The 11764-nt window shown below is 42.2% G+C and overlaps 1 protein-coding gene across 1 annotated transcript; it reads left to right on the forward strand.

The window, feature by feature from the left end:
* The first annotated feature begins 1052 nt into the window (after positions 1-1052).
* fgf4 (fibroblast growth factor 4) lies at positions 1053-9820 on the forward strand. The gene is made up of 3 exons (XM_024296073.2): positions 1053-1433; positions 2385-2488; positions 5277-9820. The coding sequence occupies exons 1-3, from the start codon at positions 1064-1066 to the stop codon at positions 5451-5453; spliced, it is 651 nt and encodes a 216-aa protein (XP_024151841.2). The 5' UTR covers positions 1053-1063; the 3' UTR covers positions 5454-9820.
* Positions 9821-11764: the final 1944 nt, after the last annotated feature.

Below are 11764 nucleotides of genomic sequence, written 5' to 3' on the forward strand. Positions count from 1 at the left end.
CTTTGGAGGTTTGTTGTGTTTTTGTAATTTTCTGGGCCGCCACAGCACGCACCAGCAGATCTGCCCATATTCTGCTCCACACAAAAGAGCAACGCTGTCGTACATTAAGGCTCAGTGAGATGTGAAGTGAGAAAACGCTTCATGCGTGGTCAACAGGAGAAGGACAAAGCCACCCCGGAGATCAAAGAGCCCAAAGGGCTGAAACATGGGGAAGACCTTCACCTCAAAATGAAGACAAATGAAAGAGCCGCCAGCACAGAGGCTGAACAATAACGCACCTCTTAGATTTAACAGATAATAGCAGCGTAAAAACACCAAACGCTGTTGAGGAGGAGGAGGAATTATTTGGCTTGAAGGAGAAAACAGAATTGCCCTTTTGGGGGAAACTGTCAATGAGAAACCAGCAAGGGTCTGCTGCCTCGCAGAGTCCCTCAAAAAGTGAAGAAAACCCTTTAGAGAGGCAGAAACCTGCACCTCACACAGCTGGCAGTCCAGAAGAGTCCAGATCTGGTCTTGATTCTGGTCTTGATGGTCCACATGTCTCTCACCAGGCTGCAGCTCTGTTTAGCCTCACCATTGTTTCTGTGGAGGCCTGCCACATGATTTCCCTCCTACCAGTCTTAAGTGAGGCCTTTTTTCATTTGCTTGATTTGGACCTGTGTTTTTTCCTGTTATTGTTCATTTATAGATCTGTCTCCTGTCTCCACATCATGGTCTGTTAACTTGGCTGTTTCCTATTTTACATCCTCCCATACATAAATGATGATATTCAGCTGCTGATAATGCCCGCCTCAGACAAAGACTTTTATTTTCCATAATACGCCTTTATTCCCATATTTTCTGCCAAACTCGTTATATTTTCAAGATAAGACAGCTATTATTTGATTTTTTGATAGCTGTGCGCTCTGCTCGCTCCGCCTGACTTTGGGGTTTATTTTTTTCGAAGTGTGGAGCTGTGATGTAATGTGTCTGCAGGTATAAATATAGAGGCATGGCTGCTCCCCGTTCATCCAGATCCATGTCGCTGCGGCGCAGAGGCCAGAGTGCGCCTGTCGGTCTGGGAATGAGCGCAGCTTTGACGCGCTCCTCTCTTCCTTTCACGCGCGCGTCACCGGAGGCGCAAACGCCGCGCTCAGTCAGAGCCGCGATGGGCTGTCTGTCGGCCCTGAGGACTGTCCTGCTCCTGGGAATGGTGACGGGGCTGGCGGGATGCGCCCCCGGTTTGAACGGGACGGCGGACCACTGGGAGGCCCTCTACTCCCGCTCACTGGCACGGATCCAAGGGGAGAAGCGGGAGGAGATGAACCGGGAGAGCGACTACCTCATCGGCATTAAAAGGTTGAGGCGCCTCTACTGCAACGTGGGGATCGGTTTTCACATGCAAGTGTTACCGGACGGCAGGATAACTGGAGTGCACAACGAAAACCGCTACAGTAAGTCAGTGCATGATCGCGCGCTCACTTTGAACTCGAAGCGCCGAGTTTCTGACAGAAACATGTTTACAGTCTCAGCTCAACTCAAGAGAGAAACTAGATTGTAATATTTTGAGAAATCTTTCAGGGAAAAAAGTTAATCTGTTTCCCTCTTTTTTTGTTTAAAATACGTCGATTTTCTGATGTGAAGCCCCCACCCCCCACCTGTGCAGCCTGACCTAAACCTGCCCTGCTTCCTGACCAGGGAGATGCTCCAGCAAAAATGACTCTAAACTTTGCAGAGAACAACTTTGGCTCCACTCTGTCCAAAATCTGATGCTGCTCTCTGCCTACTGTGTAACCAGAGCTCGCTGTGATCCAGGCCAGCAGCCAGCCAGCCAGCGCCTAAAGTTAGGACAGAGCCTCCAGGAAGGCACATTAACCTCCGGGACAAGACACACACAACAGCCAAATACCCCAACAAGACTGACATTTCCACACCAGAAGTCTGAATCTGCAGACTGAGTTTGTCAGGTCCGAGTCCCTCCATCCTCTCTGTGACCGGCGGTCCAGCCAGGTCCTGACTCTCCTTCAGATGAAGTTTGTAAGCATAGAAATACAGGAGATAAATGGCACAAAATCCTGAAGATTTGCTCCGAAGGTTTGGAGGAACAAAGGAGACACATGGTGTGTAACATGTCAAAGCTCAGAGAGAAACTGGATGACGTTTCTGTGTGCAGGATGTTATCAATTCACTGAAACAAGCTTCAACCAGAGTTTTTTATACAGTGTTGTTTCTAAAACAACATTCAAACTTCAACATGTGTTTTACAGTTTAAAAAGACAACCAAGTCACACCGTTATCACACTTTTAACATTTGCCATGAGCAGATTGAGTCAGATTTGTGAGGAGCGATGGCTGAACGTTTACCATGTCAGCATACTTCACTGGGTGTTGTGGTTCTCTTGAAGGTCTCCTGCAGATCTCTCCAGTGGAGAGAGGGGTGGTCACCCTGCTGGGGGTTCGCAGTGACCGCTTTGTGGCCATGAACCACAGAGGAAAGCTCTACGGATCCGTAAGTTCACAGGAAACCGCCACTGAACACACACACCAACATGCACACACTCAGACACTGAATGTGAACACTGAGATGTTAATACACTGGTCACTCTCCTTATCTGAACCAAAACCAACACTAAACTCAATGTTTTCATCAAGGAGTTGTGTCTTTTCAGACACAACTTAGAAAACTACTAAATTAGAAAACTTAGAAAATGTTCAGAAGAAAAATATGGATATAATTAAACAGAGATTATACAAGCATATATAAACTAATTAAGGAAACATTCACATAGAATAAGTAAAGAGTTTTGGAAAATCAGATTTTTACAGTTTTCTATATGGAAAACTTGTGCAATTTTGATTTAATATCTTTAAACCGGGGAAGTCCAACTCAATCACACAAGGGGCCAAAATCCAAAACACGCTGAAAAGGATAACATTTAATGAACACTCAAAAACTACATTTGAAAAACTTTAAAACTGTAACTTTTTAACATAATTATGAACTAGATATAAAATGTTACCTGTGATAGTGATAGTGTGAATGCTATAAGCTGAATTTGGCCGCTGAAGATGCTAGTGCTAATATCTGAAAATGCTGAAATTGATAGAAATAAACGCTGAAGCTGATAGCCGGCTAAAATATTAGCTAAATGCCAAATTACCCTAAAAACTAAACTAAAAAAAAACTTAGCTTAGCCAAAACAGCTAGCATGTAGATGAAAAAGCTCCACCCCCAAACTAATCTAAAAAATCATATTAAATGCCAAAATAGTCCAATTAGTTAGCAGAATGCTGATTTTAAAACTTTAAAACTGTAACTTTTTTAACATAAACATCTTCATAAACACAAATAATAAAAATGCAGGAATATTATTCCAGAATAAATCAACTTAAACCTTAAATAACTTTCAATATTTTACTCTACATAAAAATAGATTTTGAAAGTTAGAAATAAGCACAAGATAGCATCAGGTCATTAATAACAATAAAATAAAATGATCTGGAGGGCCGGATAGAATTCCCTGTAGGTCCGGATCCGGCCCCAGGGCCTTGACTTTGACTCATGTGCTATGAGGGCTTAAGTGATGATGTGCTATACAAAGTTTTAGATCTTTAAAACTAAAAAAGACAACGGTATACAAGACTAAAGAAACAAAAATATGTTGTGATTACGATTTTTTATGAGAAGTGGGGAATATGATGGTTTTGTTGGGTCTACAGGCTTCCAGAACCAGGTCTGTCTTCTGTTGTCCAGAGCTTCACCCTGCAGCAAAATGACGACACCCACCCCTTCCATTAAATCACTACTTGAGAACACAAAAGAATAGCATCCACCCATTGTCAATGCCCACTTCAATAAGGAGAGATCATAGGAGTGTGATTGCAATACGGAAAGATGTGCATGGAATACATCAGACGTCGTTGGCGGTTTGGTTCTGGACTGGACATGTCTCTCGTGTTGGATAAGCTTGGACCATAGAAGAATGCACCACAGAGTCATAAAGGGAGAGGGGTAAACGGCTAAGAGTTTAAAAGTGGAACTATGACGTGATTGGACGAATCTTACCTTTAGCTGTTGAGCCTAATTGGTGATGTAACAACCCGATGTATCTGGAAGGGAGGTAGATCTTCCTCCTTCATCCTGGAACCCTCCCAGCCAGCAAGGCCAGGTGGCCCCATATGGTTTAAAAGTGGCCTGAAAATCTTGGCCCTGATTGGGTTTGTCCACAGTTTTCGTAATGGCCCAGCCTGTGGCTGCCCATATTGGCTTAAGTGAGCACTCGGTGGGTAGCTCGCTACAGCAGAGCTTGCTAGCTCACTACAATGTAACATGCTACAGTGGAGCTCGCTAGCAAGCTACAATGGAGCTTGCTAGCACGCTACAACAGAGCTCGCCATCATGCAACAGTGGAGTGTGCTAGCACTCTACATTGTCCACCGCGCGGCTAGCTAGCGTAGCCAGCTGTCCCACTGATTGTCCACTTAAGCTGACGTGGGCAAACACAAGTGGAGCCACTACAGAAACTGTGGACAAACCCAATCAGGACCCAGATTTTTGCCCACTTTTAAACCATATGGGGCCACCTGGCCTTGCTGGCTGGACTGCAGCCAATCTCGGTTTTCCCGAGACAGTAAGCTTTTAGGACAAGCAGAGACCAGCATATTCCCAACCACAATTAACTAGGTTGAGATTACCTGAAGATTAAAAACAAAACACAGAAAGCAAAAAAAGTACACGTGTTTCTGGAAACCTTACATTTCAGAGGAAGATTCCATTTCTTTTTTTTTATATTCACTAAAGAAGCTACTTTAGTGAATCAAAGGTTTTAGCCAAAGTCTGACAATCTGACTTCCTTTTGGACACTTGGGTCAATACGAAACATTTTTGCAGTCATGGGATTTTGACTAGCCCAGTGGTCACTTCCTGGTTTAAGGTTTATAAGACAAAAAAAAAAAAAAAAATCAGCTAACTACTAAAATTCATCAAATAGTTTCTTGTGGATCCCAGCTCACAAAGAGCTGAGAAAAGACTTTAGAAACAAAACTGTCAGATGTGTCTGACTTCCTGCCTCACATCATTTCTTATTTCACAATCTGTAATTCCTGTACAAAGGCTGTCTGAAACGCCTCTGGTACAATAGCACACAGTAAGAGTCAGAAATAAAGTGATTGTTTGATAGAAATCACTTGGAACAATGCAAACTTGAAATCCCCTCAAACAAGAATGCCCCAGTATCTTTGTTTTGTCTCTTTGTTCAAACAATCCGCAGAAAGAAAAACCCTCTCCTCTCTTTCAGCTACACTACAGCAACGAGTGCAAGTTCAGAGAGAAGCTCCTTCCCAACAACTACAACGCCTACGAGTCGCTGGCCTACCCGAGGATGTTCATCGGCCTGAGTAAGAACGGGAAAACAAAACGAGGAAACAGAGTGTCACCTGCCATGACGGTCACGCACTTCTTGCCAAGAATCTAGTGGCTGCCTTCGCAGGCCACCTCACGTCTGAGCATGGGTGGAGGGGGGTGGGGGTGCACTTTCAGTCCAACCTTCATGTAAGTGCATCGTATTAGTTTTCCTACCGTGTACATATATTCTTTTTAAACTTATGCTGTTTTGTACTTTTATAGGAACAGATGTTTTTTCGATGTGTGTGTGTTAGGGCTGAAGACGCTGACAAGAATTATTTATGTTTTCCTTTTTTATTTATCGGACATACATTCGCTGCTATTGTACACACTCTTCTGTTGGAGTGTCAGTCTCGTTCACCCTCACAGGAAAAAGGGCTTCAGCTCACTCATGGTGCTTGAGGGCTCCATGGTTTGTCTTGTTTTGTGTGCGTGTTTCAGATTTTATGGAGTTGTCAGCAGAAACAAACAAATTACTGTCTTAAGAAGAAAGAGAAACCTGACACCAGGCACAAGTGTTCTTTGATGGTTCAGTCTGAGAAGCTGCCGTGACTTCAGGTTACTCCAGTGCTGCCTCAGAGGCACCGACTACCGTCTTTTCTGGACTATAGAGCGCACCTGTATATTAGCCGTAAATGTAAAGTAAAAAAATGATCCATTGAGCTAGAAGCCGCCGATATCTAAGGTGAAACATGAGATATTTACTGCAGGTATATGTATGTGTACCTGCTGCCTCCAGCGCCTCACCATAGATTAAGTGACGCTAGGCTAGCATGCAGCAGCGCAATTTCTTTCCTAGACAGCCAGCTTGATGGCCTTCAACTTCAAACCTGCATCATACGAACTTCTTCATGTGGTTTCCATGATGAAGAGGCGAGGATTTGAAAACAATTACCAGTTAGTAATTTGTCGAGAAAGAAAGAAAAAGCAGCTTAAGCAATTTTTCTTTGCATTGATTTTTTGTCTATCTTGTTTTTGATTCTAATTCTGGTTAGAGCGCCCCTAGTGGTGGATGAAAAATCCACTCAATATTTGTATAAGCCACATGGTTCAAAACCTAGGAAAAAAGTAGTGGATTATAGTCCAGAAAATACGGTAGTTCTTAATCATCATTCTTCAGATGAATGCAGAACTTACAGGTCGTGTGTGTCTGTCAGAATTGAAACTAATGCAGTTGTGTCCCATCAAAGACATTAGAAACAGAGAAAACTGTGATAAAACTGATTCAATCCAGAAAGCATCAGCAGCAGAACGGATGTACTGCTCTACATATAAGAGTCAGAGCAGATCATGCACGTCCATAACCATAAAACAATGTTTAAATGTTGTATTGGGTTTAGTAGCTCTGTCATTCAAACAAGACTCAGGCCGCTCATGGCTCTTCCCTCCAGCAGGACCACAGCTTGTTCTGTCGTTCCAACCCTCACCAGTTTATCCAAAGACTCTGTGGCCTCAGCAGAAGGAGATCTGCCTCGTCCCATCCTTTCAAACAGAAATTTTCATTTGAATTCTGTTTTTTCTTGTTTCTGCTGATGTTGTTGGTCTGGGTTTTTGAAAACCACAAACTGCAGGGCCATCCAAAGCGCCTCTTAAACCTGGAAGTTAGTGGAACGTTGGAGAGCTAGAATGCTTTGACCTATTCAAATAGATGGGATGGCAAGTAAATGTGTTTGTCAATGTTAAAATCCAGAGTGGAGTTCAGCTGGTGTTCAAACCTGCATCCTCAGTCGGTAAATGATGTTGGTCTGTGGCTGTTCACAAAAGCAGACCAGAACTTTTGACTTTCCAAAGCAAAGATTTTTGGTAGAAACATCTGGTTGGAACTGGTCATCTTACTGTTGAGAGAAGGAGAGAAATGTGGAGAGAAGCAGGAGAGGAGCGTGAGGGGGGGTCAAAGAAAACCCACAACCTTCACTGTGTCTGTTTTTAGCTCCGTCAGGGGGTGAACTCTGAACTTTTCTGCCGTCAATCTAAGTCAGATGTATATGTCCGAGACAGGAATCCTCTCTGACATTATATAGGCTGGAGAATGTAGAGGTTTGTAAGCAAGGTCACTGAGCTGGACACAGACAATGGCTTCACCAGTGGATTAAGACTATTTTAAGTTTTGCCTTTTGGTCCAGAAGCTGCAGATTGCAACAAACAAGAGAGAGCTGCCTAGTTTGTGGTGCAGTGCAACATCGGTGATCAAATGATGTTAGAAACGGTCTGGTGTCATGGCAGTCTTTCCTTGGAGAATGAGGTCATCTTTGCTCGCATCAAAAGTGTCGGAGTGGACTTTGTGAGCGATTGCAGCCATTTAAGCTAAAACAGGATCACTTGTCTAGTAAATTGGAGGCTGTTTGATTGTAATTTTATGGCCTCACTGGTTGAAGTTTGACTTAAAAGATGTCAATGTTTCCATTTCAACCTAACTGGCAGGTAACAGTAGCTGAACTGTCACGATCACAAGGTCTAAATGCAGCTTGAATTGTTAATAGTGTTAAAACGTGTGTCTACATGCTTCCTGAGGCTGCTTTAGTTCAGTGAGATGAGAAACTGTTTCCCAATCAGCTGGCTGAGGGTTCAAATCCTACCCTTAGCTAAAAGTAGTTCACCGCTTTGTGGCTGTTTGAGTATTTCTGTGGCCGTTCTAAAGATTAGATTCCTTCATGAAAGTCTCATCTCTCTGCAGACAGGTACGGTGTGGGAATCACCTGTTCTACCGTCTGTTCTTTTCCATTTGGAGAGAAAGGTTCCACATACAACTTTTCTCATGTTATACGCTGCCAGATTGCTTTTAACGCTCAAGCTAATCCAGAATTGTTTTCCAAATAACAGATTTCCCACTCAAACAAATGGGTATAATTAGTTCTTCTGCAGCAATTGATCCACGCACCAGTCAGCGGCCCCGTGGTCGGGGACCGCTGGTCCAGAGTATAAGCATAGCAGGCATTTAGGTTGTGTACATGTAGTGTAGGACCTATACTAACTGAATACTTATTCAGACTAAATTGGAACAGTTTAAGCTTACAATATATAGAAAGTTAACTTTATGTACACTACCTCACTTTTAGCATAACCTAAGTTTACTAGTACGTTTACTAAGTTTACTTGGACCACTTTCTGCCAAGGAGAGGCTTGATGGTCACTGTGTCCTTTGGTTAGACACTAAATCAAAGAGATAAATCAACCAAACAAAATCTGGAAATGGAATTGAAAAAAAAAATCCACCAACAGAGAATGTAGATGCTGCTGTCAGGCATCAGGCCCCCTCCTCCGGCGTACATGAACAGCGGTGGGAGTTCAGAAGCAGAGCAAATGGAACTCCACAGACATGGTTAAGTGTCTGCAGGGATCGTCTGCACCCATCAGAGAACTTTACAGAACGGGTCTTTGAGGGTTGAATCCCAGAGAAAAGCAGCACCATGTTCCCAGAGTGCTTTGCAGCTGAAGGGAGGGAGGGAAGGGTTGTGTTCGGCAGCAAGCTTTTATTTCCGGGGCTTGGATTTCCAGCACTGGAGTTGTGTGTTGAGATGGACCACCAGATTTTAGTGATCCATGTTTTTATTTGTTTTGAGAATTTTCTCAGCTCGTTTACTCGGGTTGGACTTGACTGCCCGGTTTACCCACACTTCTCCTTCCCTCCAAGTCTGATTTGCCTCCGAGTTCTGGTGCTGGATTTTCCACTTCTCATTTCTGGTGGCCATGTTGTCCTAGTTGTGCCTTGTCACGTCTCAGCTATCTTTACCCTATGATATACTTTTAGAAAAGATAATCATGGGAGAAATATTTACAGACAGCTGTTGGACTGCACTATACACTCAGCCTAGTAACCCTATATTTTTCTTTATATATTTTGTAAATATAACCCTGAGTGACTGAAGGTGCTAGTATTCCATTGGGAGGGAGAGACAGTTTCAAATGAACAGAACTGGAGGAAAGTGGCTGACTGAATGCTGCCAATGACATTGGGATCATCAAGATATCAACAACTAAATGATGTAAAAACTTCTTTTTGAAAGAGTCATTTGCTAAACTCCAGTTTCTTTAAAAACATTCAGCATTTGCTCGTAGGAATTCCTCTAACAACTGTCTAAACAGACTTCCTGTTCCGATTGTCATCTATTGACAGAATCACTTTCATCAAGTAACTTTTAGTGCTTGTTTTCAGAAGGGCTGGGTTGATAAAATCCATTAATCGATTTGAATCGATTTAAGCTTAACAGATCAATAATCGATTCATAAAGATAAATATCGATTTAACACATAAAGCTAAAGTCCGCTAGCTTGATGTCAACGTATAATAGAATTCCCCATAAGACGGCTAATGCTAACCTAAACATACATTACTGACTAAATGAACATCTTTAGAAACTCAAAGACATACATTTGACAAACTCTTAGGAAATGTTTTTAAAGTAACTATTTGTGTTCTAATACAGTTTGTGGGTTTTTTGCCCTTTATTGCTCATTCTTTGCTTATTCTACTGGATAAAAGTGTACTTCTATAGTGTGATCACCACCTGGTGTCCAAACTGAAACGTCCTCCAGGAGAAGCAGAACAATGTTTCCAATGTTAATGATCTGAACATTTTAGTTAGAACTTCTCCTTTAGAGAATCCATGGAACACTGGATGATATTAACAATCTCAGTATTTCACTGATACATTTACAGTATGAGAACTGGATCAGATTAATGTAAATATATTCAGATTAAATAGTAGATTTTTAATGTATTTCTAAACAAATGTGTATAAATGTGTAAACTGCGTAAAATCTAAAGTAAATTGTATCAAATGTAATTGAATGGATTAAAAGAATCTAAAAAAAAAATTGGAATTGAATCGTTTCAAGCTCTTGTGAATCAAATCAAATTATTTCTGTAAATACTCATCAATACTCAGTCCTACTCTTAAATACATGAGGTTGCAGCAGAAGTCTTGTTCACTTTGACAGTGAGTAAATAGGTTCAAAGTTAGACGCTGAAATATGTGTATGTAGATACACGTAAATGTCCTAAAAGGTGTGAACCACACCGTAGGTTACCAAGAGCGCCGTGCCGCGTCCAGTGTGAACCAGGCGTATGGAGCTGCTGGCTCTGGTGCAGAACGTCTTTGTTCATGAGAGCTGCTTCTCAGTTGAGCTTTCTGGTTAGTCTAAGGTTTCAAAAACACAGGTTCATTGATAGTAATGATATTATTATGTGGATGTGAACTGAAGTTTTTTTTTTTTATTTAGAATGTAATAGTTTTGTTTCCAATCTAAACACAGTCATATCTGTAAATATGACTGATCCTTTCAGCATATTTGTCTGTGAGGGACCTCAGATACAGACTCTCAGCTTGTGTTTCCTGACGCCCTGTACTTGTTTTTGTGACTTCACAGACTCATTCTGTTATGGGGACAGCGCCAGATCCTTCAGGACGTCACTGGTAGAGTGACGTATCTCAGCATCATTTCAATTTGGCTAAAATGGGAACTTTGACTGAAGCCTTGCCAACAAATATTTGTTCATTTTTCAGGCGTTCTGTCATAGAGTTGTAGCTTTTCCTAAATTCCTGTTCAATGTTCATGACCTGATTCCATTCAAACCCTGACTCCTCGACTACACTAGGAAATAAAATGAAGGAGTTAATGGCCGACTTCGTAGCTGGATGGTATTTGATGTCCAATGATTGTTTGCATTTAGTTTTAAGAGATGGCAAAGCTTAAACCTACAAAAAGTTTGTGTTTCTCCGTTTTTTATATACTTTTTTCTGTATTTTTTAAATATTTTTTATGCCAACAACAAGGGACATATTTAACATAGTCAGCAATCTTGTTTCCATCTGGGATTGGCTTGTTTTCTGCAGTTAACCTGACAGTCTTGGGCAGAAGTGATGATGCATGAAGGGGATCCACATTCAGCTTTTCAGTTGCAAATAGCTTAAGCAAATGTCATGCAAACTTCTTCAGTAGTGGCTTCAGCCTTTGATTTCTGCCAAACCAGCATGGAGATAAGGACGAGTCCTGGACCCGCGAGTTTCTCTGGAAACATGTCCCACAAACTTAGTCTGTGATGCTCCAAAACATCGTCTTTTCACAACTGTCCGTCTTCATGCTCTACACTTGAAGCAGAAAGCTGCTCAAACAATCAGACGTTTGGGGCTCACACTGGGTTCTCGGCTCTGCAGTCGTTCTGTTTTGCATGAAGTGCATCTTGTTTACACTAGAATCCCTTGTTGCCCTCTGCTGCTCCAGCCTCTTCTCCACCTGCTCATTTGGTTATCCAGCCACTGTCCAGCTGATAGCAGAGTCTGCAGTTCCAGCTCAGAAGATGTCCAGTGAGTTCCTCATCAAATCAGCTGCCAAGGGTTTAACTTTGGTGACTTGCGCTCTCATCTACCAGGACAAATCATA

The sequence above is a fragment of the Oryzias melastigma genome, linkage group LG3 (assembly GCF_002922805.2).
Source record: "Oryzias melastigma strain HK-1 linkage group LG3, ASM292280v2, whole genome shotgun sequence".
Taxonomy (NCBI): Eukaryota; Metazoa; Chordata; class Actinopteri; order Beloniformes; family Adrianichthyidae; genus Oryzias; species Oryzias melastigma.

Bases quoted from the DNA above. Each gene is read 5' to 3' on its own strand.
- fgf4 (XM_024296073.2), top strand. From the start codon at position 1,064: ATGAGCGCAGCTTTGACGCGCTCCTCTCTTCCTTTCACGCGCGCGTCA. The intron at 1,434-2,384 runs GTAAGTCAGTGC...GTTCTCTTGAAG, and splicing joins GCACAACGAAAACCGCTACA to GTCTCCTGCAGATCTCTCCA. The intron at 2,489-5,276 runs GTAAGTTCACAG...CCTCTCTTTCAG, and splicing joins GAGGAAAGCTCTACGGATCC to CTACACTACAGCAACGAGTG.